This window comes from Taudactylus pleione, unplaced genomic scaffold, assembly GCF_031769625.1.
Source record: "Taudactylus pleione unplaced genomic scaffold, aTauple2 ptg000069l, whole genome shotgun sequence".
Taxonomy (NCBI): domain Eukaryota; kingdom Metazoa; phylum Chordata; class Amphibia; order Anura; family Myobatrachidae; genus Taudactylus; species Taudactylus pleione.
The window spans coordinates 5,594,658-5,609,456 of record NW_028284471.1 but is presented as its reverse complement, the minus strand read 5'-3'; the positions used below and the strand labels follow the sequence as shown (position 1 = coordinate 5,609,456).

At 44.4% G+C, this 14,799-nt stretch overlaps 1 protein-coding gene across 2 annotated transcripts; it reads left to right on the top strand.

The window, feature by feature from the left end:
* Positions 1-921: 921 nt before the first annotated feature.
* TBC1D20 (TBC1 domain family member 20) lies at positions 922-13,051 on the top strand. 2 transcript variants are annotated; one of them, XM_088467086.1, is made up of 8 exons: positions 922-1,080; positions 3,876-4,061; positions 4,145-4,225; positions 4,802-4,988; positions 6,313-6,414; positions 6,505-6,646; positions 9,460-9,647; positions 10,601-13,051. In XM_088467086.1, exons 1-8 carry the CDS (start codon positions 1,050-1,052, stop codon positions 10,854-10,856), a joined length of 1,173 nt encoding a protein of 390 aa, XP_088323212.1. In that variant the 5' UTR covers positions 922-1,049; the 3' UTR covers positions 10,857-13,051. The 2 variants fall into 2 exon arrangements, with proteins under 2 accessions (XP_088323212.1, XP_088323211.1); XM_088467085.1 differs by having other exon boundaries at positions 4,136-4,225.
* Positions 13,052-14,799: the final 1,748 nt, after the last annotated feature.

Genomic DNA, 14,799 nt, shown 5'->3' with positions numbered 1-14,799 from the left:
TTAGCAAATTCCTGAGTAAGGTCAGACCTTGTGCAACTGTGCGTGAGGCTACGATGGCACTCTGTTACCGATGGCTTCACTATTTTGCTAAGAATTACGGATGTGGGTGTCCTTATGTTAGGCTGTCGTGGCATTGGGATTGTAAACATTAGCATATTTTCGCAGTGGACCTGCGTACGTAAACGCAGCTGCGATCTGTAATGTATCAGGCCCCAAATCCGCAATCTGTGGCAATTAACCTCATGTATGAAACTGTTCCTATTTTGCACATGCAGGGAGAGGGGGGGTATATGCACACGTCCACAGTTCTAATATATGCAGTGCAAATTGACACAAGATACGCTATGCCGACTTGTGTATAACTCTCTCTGCACCTGCTCCATTAAAAAACATGTGTAGCTCACACCCAGGTTTTTCAACCAAGCAGATCACAGAATAAAGACAGATGTAGTACTTGCATTAATTTCCTATTTTGCTAAATAGAATACCTATTTGCAAGTCATGTATGATTCTCAATATAAATGTTTTATCGGCCACTCCTAGAGCCTGCTACTCCCCCAGAACACACACATTTTTTTATATAATGCAAAAACTTTTGCAACATTCCCACAAAAAAAAACAGTTCCCAACTAAAGAATGAGCCCTGTGAGATGGAACTTTCCGTGGGTACAGTTAAGGCAGTGAGAGAATATCACTGATCAGAAAATATAAAAACTATGGTTTCTCAAAAGTGCTATTGCCAGAGGCTGGCAGTGCTTGCTGAGAGTTGTAGTACCAAAAGTGGAGAGCCATAGACTACCTACATACCTACCAGCTACAGCAGCTCAGAGTATGACATGTCTGTGACCAGTTTAGTAGTCACGTGACACTAGTATACTGGGCGGGGCCACACTGCACAAAGGTTGGTGACGATATATGGCCACGCCTTTTCCAGTCATGCGATCACTTTTGCGCCGGTCTCCAGTGCGATGACGTCATGAGTCGAGTGTACGGAAGTATGCCCGGGGTCTATTACCGGTAACGGGGCCGGTACCATCCTTTTAACGAGAATGTCCGTGCGGGCGGAGCCTGGCAGACACGGTAAACGCAACCCGCTCTCTGGGCAGCTCCGTGTCGTAGATAGATGTGTGGTATAGGAGGGTCTCATGTAGCGAGGAGAGTTATCAAACCAGGGTGTCATATGATGGGAAGTGGTGTATGGAGGGTTATATAGTGGGGAGTAGATTGCTGGAGGGTCAGGGTGACATATGTTGGGGCGTAGGGCACCGCAGGGTGACATACGGTAGGGCGTAGGGCACCGCAGGGTGACATACGGTGGGGCGTAGGGCACCGCAGGGTGACATACGGTGGGGCGTAGGGCACCGCAGGGTGACTTACGGTGGGGCGTAGGGCACCGCAGGGTGACATACGCTGGGACGTAGGGCACCGCAGGGTGACATATGGCGGGGCGTAGGGCACCGCAGGGTGACATATGGCGGGGCGTAGGGCACCGCAGGGTGACATACGGCGGGGCGTAGGGCACCGCAGGGTGACATACGGCGGGGCGTAGGGCACCGCAGGGTGACATACGGCGGGGCGTAGGGCACCGCAGGGTGACTTACGGTGGGGCGTAGGGCACCGCAGGGTGACTTATGGCGGGGCGTAGGGCACCGCAGGGTGACATATGGCGGGGCGTAGGGCACCGCAGGGTGACTTATGGTGGGCGTAGGGCACCGCAGGGTGACATACGGCGGGGCGTAGGGCACCGCAGGGTGACATACGGCGGGGCGTAGGGCACCGCAGGGTGACATACGGCGGGGCGTAGGGCACCGCAGGGTGACTTACGGCGGGGCGTAGGGCACCGAAGGGTGACTTACGGCGGGGCGTAGGGCACCGCAGGGTGACATATGGCGGGGCGGAGGGCACCGCAGGGTGACTTATGGCGGGGCGTAGGGCACCGCAGGGTGACTTATGGCGGGGCGTAGGGCACCGCAGGGTGACTTATGGCGGGGCGTAGGGCACCGCAGGGTGACTTATGGCGGGGCGTAGGGCACCGCAGGGTGACTTATGGCGGGGCGTAGGGCACCGCAGGGTGACTTATGGCGGGGCGTAGGGCACCGCAGGGTGACTTATGGCGGGGCGTAGGGCACCGCAGGGTGACTTATGGCGGGGCGTAGGGCACCGCAGGGTGACTTATGGTGGGGCGTAGGGCACCGCAGGGTGACTTATGGCGGGGCGTAGGGCACCGCAGGGTGACATATGGTAGGGAGTGAGAAGTGGGGTACTAGATGAGGATGCTATATAGTGTGGAGTTGGGTAACAGGTGACATATGATAGCTAATGGGGTATTTTATATAATGTGGAGTGCCAGAGAGTGATTGACATTGAGAATAGTGGGGTGACATATTGTGGGGAGTTGGGGAGAAAGAGAGAATCATGTTGATACTATGGGCCAAATGTAATAGGGTGAGAGTTTAGAAAATGTGAGAGTTTAGCAGTAAACTCTCACATTGGTTGAGTTTTATCTTCAAAATGGGAAAACATCTGAATGAGATTTTAAATCGTGAGTTTTTTAAGTCTAAAAAAAATGCAAGTTCACTCTGTTACTTTGTTTTTGGACTCTATTACCTTGGCAAAGTTTAAAAAGTGTCAGAAACTCTCACTTTTCTAAACTCTCACCCGATTACATTGGGCCCTATAAGTCTGTTTTTTTGTAAAACAACTGCCATATGATCATTCAAAGTAATTTCGCTGAAATATAGGTAAACCTTATGGATACAGATGTGTCCTTATACATCTTTGCTTCATTCTAAAAAGTCCCTCTCGACACGCCAGGTCCTGTGAGACTGCTAGCGTCGGATGTCTTTTTTTTGGGCGTAAAATCATCTGTAGCGATGCGACTAGGACGCACAAGCAAACTGCTGATTAATTTAGTATGAGACACTTGTATATCTGTGTGCGACTGAGTCTCTGAATCTGTATACGAAGTGCTACCATGTAACAGCTACAGCTTTTTTCATTCCAAGTTCCGTTGTGGTTCATATACAGACTCTGGTGCACACAGATATACAATACCAAATAAATCTGCAGTCTGCTGGTGTGTCCTAGTCACATCGCATTGCGACTTGCATTTTGGGGAAAAAAAAGACGCCCCAACGCAAAGTAGCATGGCACTTGGCTCACTCATGCAAGTTGCGATGCATGGTGTATTGGGGCTAGATGTATGAGGACACAGAGGCCTGATTCATCACCGATCGCAACTGCGATTATGCATGCAGACAACTGATTGTTGCACATGCGTGTGCATCGATCGCAGTGACTACGCAGACCCATTGCAGAGTGATCGACAGGAAGTGAGCGTTTGAGGGTGATTACAAGGGGTGGTCGGAGAAATGCAGGCGTGCCAGTGCATTTGAACGCAATTACAGGGGCGTGCATAACTTAGCCGCTGCAATGCCATACGCAGCTTGGGCTTGCACTGTGTGCGATGAGGTTAGCAAAGTCCTGAGTAAGGTCAGACCTTGTGCAACTGTGCGCAAGGCTATGATGGTACTCTGTTACCGATAGCTTCGCTATTTGGCTATGTATTACCGATGTGGACGCCCTTATGTTAGGCTGTTGCGGCATGTGATCACACACAGCATATTTTCGCAGTGGACCTCCGTGCGTAAACGCAGCTGCAATAGCGATCCGTAATGAATCAGGCCCCAAATCCGCAATCTGTGGCAATTAACCTCATGTATGAAAATGTTCCTAGCTTGCAAGCAAGGCCCTCTTTGTTTATTAATACTTTGTTTTGTTTATACTTGTTTGTTCTTAATTGCTAAGCGCTGCAAAGTGTGCTGACACTATATAAATAAATGGTAATAATTATATTACTACATATTGCTATACAGGCAGTGAATTCCGCAGGCGCAGAAAGCTGTGTGACATCCAGAAAGCCCTTGGCAAGGAGCCCCCAGATGTAGCCACCCTACGGCGCATGGCGATCAGTGAGGGTGGGCTACTTACTGATGAGATCCGATGTCAAGTCTGGCCCAGACTCTTGAATGTCAGCACTGAGGATCTGCCCCCTCCACCAGGTATGATGATATAACTGTAATGGATTCCTGAAGTGATTCTAGCCAGATTATTTATTACAATACTGATCACATAGTCTCTGCAGGGCCGGAGCTGCGGGTGAACAATAAAGACTATGAGCAGGTTCTGTTGGATGTCAGACGTTCACTTAGACGCTTCCCCCCAGGTAAGATGAGAGTAATTAGTGGGAATATAAGGATTTCTGTGCTGTATGTACATCAGGGATGGGCTTATCTATGTGCTTCATCTGTTTGTATCTCCTGGTGTGCTCTTCCAGCTAGTAAAGCATTAAACAAGAGATTTCAGTCTGCATAAAAATGACCTGGATCCCATCCTGCAGGCCCCAACTTAGTACTGCGTAGGTATCTCATTCAGGACATTTTCCATTCGAATAATACTATGTAAAAAGTAGCTTGTCTAGCCAGGTGACTGGTTCAGCAAAGCTGAGTTTGAATTTTTTCCTGTTTCAGTGACCTGATAAACGCACCTAGTAAGTGTACAAAGAGAACAGTGGCGATTTCTGAGAGAGGGATCTCACAATACCTATAGTTTAGATATGGAGGGAGGTAGGTTTTAGGAAAACAAGAGTTCCGTTAATTGTGATATTGCAATACTGTCCCATCCCTGCTGTGCATTTTTATTGTTAGGAGGGGGTGACTTGGCTTTCAGGAATTGGGGTGAGGCTCATATTTCTCTGTCTTCTCTCAAACACGGGGGTGTGCTGTCCAATTTTGCCTCTCAGGGATGCCTTTAAAGGAGCGGGAAGATTTGCAGGAGCAGCTGATTGACATCATCCTGCAGGTGTTGGCACGAAACTCGCAGTTGCACTATTACCAGGGATATCATGATATTGTAGTCACTTTCCTGCTGGTGGTGGGAGGGCCGCTAGCCACTCTACTGGTGGATAAACTGTCCACACATCACCTAAGGTGGGTCTGTGTGAGCCCTCCCGCACCTCGGTGATTGACACCTTCATGCACCTTACATTACAGTTACACTGTTACATTTCAGTCATCCCTCAGTTTACTCTTCTTACAGTCATTCTCCATATACATCTGAAGTACACAGCCTGTGGCTCTTCAGCTGCTGTGGAACTACAAGTGCCAACAGCTAGGAATTGTAATTTTGCAGTCGCTGGGGAGCTATAGTTTACCCAAGCCTGATGTACATCAACCATTAGCCAAAAACTCCTATACTCCACACCCCATTGCCTTAGGTGCTTAATTTGGACCAGCTGCCATGAATTCACTTATTTGGTGTTACATCCCATAGTCTCTCATTTCTATGCATGCTTTGTGCCATTTAGCTATATCCTTCTAGTAGCTTAAAAATAATATTGGGCAACAATTCCTGTAGCACTGGGGTAAGTTATTATATTGTAAACTCAGTACAGGAACACACCGTTATTTTCAAAACAGTTTTTTTTTTTTATATTAAGTTTGTATTTTTGGAGAAAATGTATTCTGATCTAAATAATTAAGGATTACATTAATACATTAAGTATAATGTTTGAAGGATATAAAGTTCAGCTGTCTGGTCCACTTAAGCTTTTACAGTATTGTAGTCCCCAGCCAAACACTACTGCCAAATTCACAACAAACTCTATTAGATGCATTTTTAAATATTGTCTTAATGAACAGGTTATAGCCAAATTCTAAAAACGCTGCAGACTCACACACTTTTGTGACTTTGCAGGCAGTAACTTTATCTGCAAAAGTAAAACAATGATATAGTTATTATACTGAGAGACTCATGTGATTCATACCACATGAACACATTTTGCCATTAAATTTGGAAGTAACTTGATTCCAGTAATAAATCCCATAACATTTTGACAATAGAGGTTTGTAGACTTTTGTGAACATGTAAAAAGTTACATTATTACCACCAGTTTTAGCCATTCGTGGAGATTAATCTGTACAATGAAAGAAAGCAGCGGAATGTGGACTTAAAATGTCCTACAAATGTTGGCAAATTAACTCCATATTTTACTCAAAATAGAGACAGCACTCTGACCTCTCATTTACCTCCTTTTTAATACCATTTATACTCCTTGTTCTCTCCTATGAATTCAGTAATCACTCCAGGTATGTTTTTACTAACATCCCTCCACCATGACAATACTACACCCTCCAGGACAACAAATGCACATGCAAAAAATGACAACACCCACCACCAATACTGTAAATCTCTCTCACCTATAATATGTAATATATCCTTGCCTCTGTCAAACAAACATTTGTTTTCTGACAGGGATTTTATGGATCCGAGCATGGATAACACGAAGCACATCCTCAACTACCTGATGCCCATTATAGAGCTGGTAAACCCAGCATTGTACGACTTCATGCAGCAGTAAGTATGGCTGGGTTGTGAGCAGTGATATTCTTAAATTCCTACATCCTTAGTACAGTGGCGATTCACCATGTCTTGTGTTCCTGGCAGGGCGGAGGTTGGCACTATATTTGCCCTCAGCTGGCTTATCACCTGGTTTGGGCATGTCCTGTCAGATTTCAGACATGTGGTGAGGTTGTATGATTTCTTCCTGGCATGTCACCCACTGATGCCCATCTACTTTGCAGCCGTGGTAAGGATGTGCAATCCACTGCCATAATAGTATTGTGTATGCAGCTCAGCCTTGATCACAATTTCTGTTTATTTCATAAAATTACAATTTGAATTTAAGATTTATTAGAAGGCACATCTGCCTCCACTAGGTGACAAGTGGACTTTTAAGTGTCGCAATCTGTATCTTTGGGTACACATACTTAATGTATATGGTGCTAGCTAACTAATCACATTATGCTGTGTGTTACTACTTACTGAATTAACTCTTGATAGGTCTTCTCCTTGAAATTACCTGCTGAAAACAGACAAACATTTGACAAATAGGTTTTGAATAACTGTCCTTACTATACAAGCAATCGGAGCAATCCACAATTAGATGTGTCACAGAAGAATGGGTAGAAAGTGAGTGTGTCAGGGAAGCTATGACAGGAATAGTGTAGCTGCAGGAGGATACTTCCACTAGCAACAAGAGGCATTACTCTTTTAACAATGGAAGGTACAGTAGTGATGGGTCTGCTGTCTCCCCTGACTAGATACTGTTTGTGAAGGGAGACGAGCAGTAGAACAACTGGTTTTGTTTATTCTTTTTTTTGTCTTAATTTGGTGACCACCTGGCTGATAATTTTATTAAATGTCAAGTGTAGTTTTCTCAAAAAGGGACTTTGACTGGGAACACTTGAAGTGTACTGCAATCCACAGACCAGATTGTCAGCCAGAGAGCGCAGCAAGAGTGAGCAATCTCCTGCAAAATGTTGAGTGTTTAGCCTTCAGTCAGTGCTGTCTCAAGGAAGGAAGCACATTTGAAGATACACTCCATTAGCAAACTGTAGTGGTCTGCCTCTGGTTAAGGATGGGCGCAGAGATGACCCAGATGTCAATAAGATGTACATACAGATGTTTGTCCATGTAAACTATTGGGACCAGGATGGTGGTTTCCTTAGACAGCCTGACAATGGAGGATAGGTGATCTAACACTATGGGCGGAATTCATTTGTTTTTGCGGCCCGCATCTCCTGTCTAAAGTGACAGGAGATCGCGGGCCGCTATGCAATTGTTCAAGATTTTCGTGCTGATCGCGCCCATAGAGGTCAGGTTTAGCCACGTAAAGCAGCTAAACCCGACCAAAGTGCTGGGCGCGATCGCGAAAAGTGATGTTTGGGCGCCCAAACATGTCACTTTTCGCACATTTCAGCTCTCATCCCCCAGGGGCTGCGAACTGAAATGTAACGCTGGCAGCTCATCGTGCCCGACAGGAGAAAGAATTGAATAGCTCCGTCAGGCGCGATAGGGGCTGGAAACAATTGAATTCCGCCCTATGAGACTGCGATCAGCAGTAGGAAGTGCAGTGGAGCTAGCAGGATCAGCAGCTGCATGGCAGTGGCACAGAGCCACTTATTCATTCTTCTCTCGCAGAAGATAAAGCTACTTGCTGCCACGTGTGTGATGGGAAGTGGGAGTTGCTCTCAAATCTCACTGGTAAAGTGTGGAAGTACTCCAGCTGCTCCATTGTCTGTCTGGTTTTGGTCCCCTCCTGAACTCTGGGTGCTCCTGATATGAGGAAAGCCATTTGGAATCTGTCACAGCCTACAGTGACACAGATAGCATCTGGCAAGGACAGTAATGTGCATAGAGTTAGCCATTGAGTGAGAACAGAAAATAAAATGACAGCCCTGTAGCCTGGACCTAGGTTAACCTCCTAAGGAAAAACTGAAGTCTTTGGGGGTCTTGCCTGCAGTGTGAAAATGCATTAAACTAGTCTGATTACCTACAGCAGTAGGAGACCAGTGAGCTGATCAAATAGGAGGTGGTTTACTCACATGCTTGGTAATGAGGACAATGCTGCATATGAAGGGAACGGTATCCTGATCTATGGAATGTGAATGGATGTGAGAAAGAGAGGGGGGGGGGGGGATTATTATGTATCCATCTCGCAGGGGATATTTTCATTTTTACTGAAAATATCCCCACTATGTACAAAGGGAAACTCGCACTGACATAGGTTGCGTAACCTGCGAACTATATCCCCGGCAAATTGAAGTGAAAAACTTCTCCGTGGAAAGCTGACCCTGCAGATGCGCAGTGTCAGCTTCCAGAGCCAGCCGGGGGCTGCGGGGCCTCCATAGGCTTACAGTAGTTTACACCATCTGAGGATGGTGTAAACCACCGGGGCTAAACTCCGAAAAGTTTAGCTTTTTGGAGTTTGGTACATAGGGGTCAGATCGTACTCCCCATTGATAATAATCTGAAGTGCTAATTAGCACACTGTCGGAGATTCCTCTGAAATATCCTGCTTTGTGCTGTTAGTACAATACATAAAATTATGCAGAAACTGCAATTTCTGTATAACTTTATGTAACAAACAGCTTGATACATAGGCCCTTTGGAGCTAGATTGGGAAGGTGCAGATTATTGATGTGAGACTCCTGACACACTCTTGCAGGAAGAACGTGGTGTCAAATGTAGCTTTTTATAGGAAACAGATTTCATACACCCAACTAACTTTCGTATTGTCAAACTTCCTGTAAGCATAGTAACTTCTCGTCTTGTGTAACTCGAAAAATGTACACAGTGTATGTGGTGACTTTACATATTCCATTTAATAACCTCAAAAATGTTGGTGCTCACAACAGCATTGCTACAGTAAATGCGCTTCACAATATATTCTTGTTCTGTTAGCTCACCAATGCGCATTTGTCATATGACAGGAGAGGTTGTCAACTTGTGGCTCTTCAACAGCTGAAACTACAAGTCCCAGCATGTTTTGACAGTTTATCTTGATTGTTTTGTCTGGCTTTTCTATAAAAGTATTTATGCCTACATTGTTTTGTGCAGATTGTGCTGCACAGAGAAGAAGAGGTGCTGGAGTGTGAGTGTGATATGGCATCTGTACATCACCTGCTGTCAAAAATTCCACAAGATCTGCCCTATGAGACCCTCATCAGTAGAGCCGGGGACCTGTTTGTTCAGTTCCCACCGTCTGAGCTTTCCAGGGAAGCCACTCAGCAGTACCAGGCGGAAAGGTGAGCACAGACCACCATTTTTGGAATGGACATGTCACTTCCTGTACAGCAAGCTGAGAGTATTCTAGATTCTAGTATATTTAGAAAATCTGAAATAGCATATAATTCAGTGATATGAAAAAATATACTACTACCATCTCTCTTTTTTCATATTTAAGAATCTCACAGACTCAAATGTTTTTTTATTTGTGTTACATATTCAATTTTATAATACCATTGGTTATGATCTCTCATGTCATCAAATCATATATATAAAAAAAAAAACACCTCTGGCAGATGGAAGGTCTTTCCAATGATATAGGACCACCCAGAGAGAGCTATGTATTTATATAGAAAGAACTGACAAAAAGTGATCTTACACATGCAAAGTTTAGCTTGTAATGGGATATGAATACTTTTTAAAACGCATATTTTTTTTTTCATCATTTGTAGGAGAAAATATTTTTTCACGGTAATGTTTGGAGCAGCCAACGGCAGTCATACTATAATGTTGTAATGTAGGAGTTGGTTCATTTTTCCAGAAAAACCTAAAAAGTAATAACTACTCATGGGGTTTACTCTGTAATCACTAAGAATCTATTGAGATACTTCATTAGCATATGTGCGGGTGTAAAAAAAATAATAGACATAAGCCGATGAGGTGTCTGCACACCCATTTTATTTTGTTTAAGCCTTAAAACCGTTTCAGACAAACAATACTGACTGCTCTCTCCTGTCAAGGTCTGCTGTCTCCAACTATATAACTTCAGCAGGAATGGGGAGTTGAGGGCATCATAGTGCTACAGTACTTAGGGGGAGTCCATATAACTAAAGAGGGAGAGAGGTTGGTAAAAGGGGAAAAAACCTTTAGAAAATTTTTTAATTGTGTATCTAATATAAATACAAATTATAATTTTTGTGATGACATCAATGTGCGACAACCATTAAGCTCTCGCATATCTCTCTCCTATCAGGACTGCAGTGTCAACATTTAAAGACTTTGAATTGGCATCCACACAGCAACACCCGGACACAGTCCTCCGCCGACGTTTTAGAGACGCTATCCGGCCAGAGCATGGAAGCAAGTCCGTTCTTACCAAGCCACGTACTAATAGACTGGTGAAATTGGCAGTCATGGGATTGACTGTGGCTTTGGGTGCTGCAGCATTGGCTGTGGTGAAAAGTGCCCTGGAGTGGGCACCTAAATTTGAGCTGCAAATATTTCCATAACAGCGTATGTGGGGCAAGTGAGAACCCAGGATCCGTCAATCATCTCATAGGAGTGGAGAACACATACCATGCCCGTGCCTTTGACCTCTCCAAAACCCCATTCTCATGCTGCTTACTCAGTCACAGCACACATGAATTTTTCATCACTAGCCATTATATACTGGAACCTGGACAAGCAAGTGCTTGCTTAATTGTTCACATATGAAGAAGCCTGTCAGCATGGACACTCTCACATTTCCAGCGAAGTACATTAGTCATCTGTGTAGATTATACTTGGCACATTAACCTATGTATATCTGTACATATTATTGATTCACTTTATGATAAATATTTAACACCACCTCATGAGGTGTGATTATTGCTCAGGCCTGAACTGTCTATTTGTATTGTACACAACATGCAGCATTTGTTCGTGGATAAAATATTTGGAGATGGTTGTCCAATAAAGATCCACTCCCATGACACTCTGCAGAGTACAGAGGCTGTGGTTATGGGAAACAATGCAAATAACTGGGTGGTTCATGGTTCTGTCTTAGCTATGCACTAACTGCACACACACTTGAACAGCTCTTCACGCAAGAGAAGGAAAATGTACATGTAGAACACCATTTAGCACCAAAGATTAGGAATCTGCGAAGAAGAGCAGAGCATACAAATGTGTCCTCATACACTCCCTTGTGTGAATGAGCAGCGACAAGCTGTGTAGTGTCTTTTCACTCAAATGTGCGTCATGGGACATAGCCCCCCCATTTACTACTCCAATACGGTTTGTAGTATGATAATTTCACCCAACTTTGCATTGCGAATTTAGCAATTATCACAAGAATGTATCAACGTTCTCAAGCAGGGACAGAGATTGCGAGACAGCTTTGTCCCTGCGAAATCACTGTTCACTGTATTTTTCACTGTTCACTTTAAAAATACAGTGACCATGCCTCCGCCGATGCCGGCCAGCGCTAAAACGACCCCCCTCCCTGTGACGACCTCCCGTCTCTCCCAGCTGACACCTGGGTGATCGATAAGCTCACTCCTCCCGGTCACAGCTGACCGGGATCACCGAGCAGGTGACCAGCTGACCGGAGGAGAGGGCTCACTGATCGGCAGACTCCCGACTGCACTTGATCAGCTTGTGGTCTATTTAGACCACAAAGCTGATCACAGGGGGCCGGCTCTGCCCAGCCTGTCAGAGAACCGTGGGGAACCCTGCTTAACGCCATCTCCAGATGCCGATGTTATAGCAGGGTTCCCACGCAGTATTTTTTCACAATTCCCCCTTAGTAAATTTCAGGCAGATCGCATTTCAAATTCGAATTATGGGAAATTCGATCTGCTTGCTAAAGAAATGAGAATTAAAGGGCTTTTCTTGAAAACTACTACTTTTCATTGTTGTTTTTTTTTTTTTTTTTAATCAATAGAGCTGAAAACCACTTATTGGGACTGCACTGATTAATTTAATATGCAACAGTTGTATAGCTGTGTGCAACCAGTCTGAATCTATACAATTTAATTTGGCATGGAAAACTAAAGCAGTGACTGCTGCATTATAGCACTCTGTATACAGATACTCCGTTGCAAACAGATATATCACACGGATATATCAAATTAATCCGTGCCATCTCGTGAAGCAGTTTTGTTGCATCACATTGCAACTAAGACCCACAAACGAGCAAAAAAGACGCTCGGCACAAGCGGAATCGCACGTAACCTGGTGTGCCGCCAAGGGATGTTTGGCATTACTGCAGCACTAGTGTATGAGGACATATCTGTAAATTCCTATCTTCAGAAAGTAAGTTTAGACACATCCTCAGGGATATAGTTAGATTTTTTTTAAGTTGCTAGTATTCCATTTTAACGTCACCTCGCGACCACCAACAGCACAGATTTTTACTCTCACAATATAGAAGTGCGCAGGAAAACTTGCGATGTTGAGCCACTGTACGAGAGATGTGCGTAGCCACGCATCGCCTTGCCGCCTATATGTGAGGAATTTGTATGTTCTCTGTGAGTTTGCTCAGGTGCTCTGTTTTTCCTCCCATAGCCCAAAAACATACTGATAGATTAATTGACCATAGTCTATGTGTGGTAGAGAATTTAGACTGTGAGCTCCAATGGGGCAAGGGCTGATGTGAATGATTAAACCTTTTCTGCAAAGAGCTGCGTAATATGTTGGCACTATATAAATAAAAGTTAATATAATGAGCATGAATTACCTTTAAACTGAATTTGTCACCTAGAATTAACGTATTCTGTGCGAGGCTAGCCAATTGTTTCAGAAACACATTTTCTTGTTATTTATATGGTTCTGTGGCTCAGTTACTACTAATGGTTCAATGCCATTTGCTCTTGGATACATTGTGCCTAATGCTGAGTTAGATGTTTGCTCATTTATGTAATGTAACTGCTAATTTGTACTGCGCATACCCAACCAAGCCACATGCATGTGTGTTTATGTAGAGTTGCAGGCACATCAGCACCTTGTGTGTTCATACAAGTACAGTCCCACATGGAGAAGAAGATACTCTTGTCAGCAGTCATATGTATTGTAGGTAACTGAGGACTGGTGCAAATACACACTGATGATGGTCACCAGCACAAGCTAGCTGCTTCTGATCAGACAATTACATCTCTGAAGATCGGTGCTTTCTGTACTGATTATAGGACTTTGCCCATTTTGAATCTATGGCCCTGAGTCAGCAAGGATCACAGTAGCAATCGTGCACGCAGTTCTGCTGGGAAAGTAAGCTAGCAATTGCAATCATAAAGCACTCTCACTGACCACGTGTAGATGCCCACTTCCCCTCGCGCATCTGCAATACCTTGGAATTCAGCCAAAACATCGGTTACATCGGAGCTCCTCGCACAATTAAGGCAGGTCTGATCCTACCCCTAAATTGCTAACTTTCCTGCATGCAGTGAGAGCTCAGGCTGCGTATGCCATCGCAGTGGCTAATTTATGCACGCCCGTGCAACGGCACTCTGTCGTTTCTCTGACCACCCTCCCCCAAACGACATTGCTTGTCAATCACTCTGCGATGGGTCTGCGTAGTCACTGCGATGGCAGCCCCGATCTCGGTGATGCATGCGCAATGAGAAACAATCGGCCATCTGCATACGCTTTAGCAGTTGTGATCCTTGCTGAATCGGGCCCTATATTTTATTGCTATTTTCATTAGGGAACAAGGCAGAATACTAATAGTGAAATCATTTCTCTTGATCTAAACAAAGGTTAGAAAACTTTCATATGCTTATGACTAGGCTGTATGTCAGTGGTGTAAGTTCATCCCAGACGCCCGGAGGCAAGTTTTAATTTGGTGCCCCCCTAAAAAAAAGGTAAAATGTATATTGTGCAAATCTATTACATATGCACAAAAACACGAATATTAAATAGCCTTAAGCAGGGTGAATATATTATGGACCATTGTCTCCCATATTTCTGCCCCTGATGTATGTGTATTTGAATGATAACAGAAACCTGGCACTCTTCATGTGTACATTACATTCAACAAGCGTGTGGCTCCCTATTAGGCTCCTAGTAACCAACTGGACATTCATTATCTAGCTGGCACTAGTTTGCAATGTTGTCAATTATATTAGTTTTCTGTTTCCTTGCCTGCAATTCCATAATGGCATTGTTATTCCATGCAAAGAAGACAGAGGAAAGCAGGTTCATTCTGATAATGGGAAACTAACGCAGTCATTAAAAAATACATATTTAAAATGCTTATTTCTATCAAATAGTTACTTGCTAATTTGTCATTGGCTCTTTGTGGAACACATACACAGAACCCACCTGCAACTGCATATGTCTACAAATGTCACTATGGATTACATATTTTGTAGAACGCTATAGATGCCAGAAGATAGGTTACAGAGAAAATAGACTACTGTATAGTGTTCACGCCAGCCCGGGGACAGGGCTTTCCTGAAAAGAGCCGGAGGCCGA

Coding starts and splice junctions, on each gene's coding strand:
- TBC1D20 (XM_088467085.1), top strand. CDS start 1,050: ATGTCCGTGCGGGCGGAGCCTGGCAGACACG. Junction 4,062..4,135: donor GGATCTGCCCCCTCCACCAG/GTATGATGATAT, acceptor CTGATCACATAG/TCTCTGCAGGGCCGGAGCTG. Junction 9,648..10,600: donor CAGCAGTACCAGGCGGAAAG/GTGAGCACAGAC, acceptor CTCTCCTATCAG/GACTGCAGTGTCAACATTTA.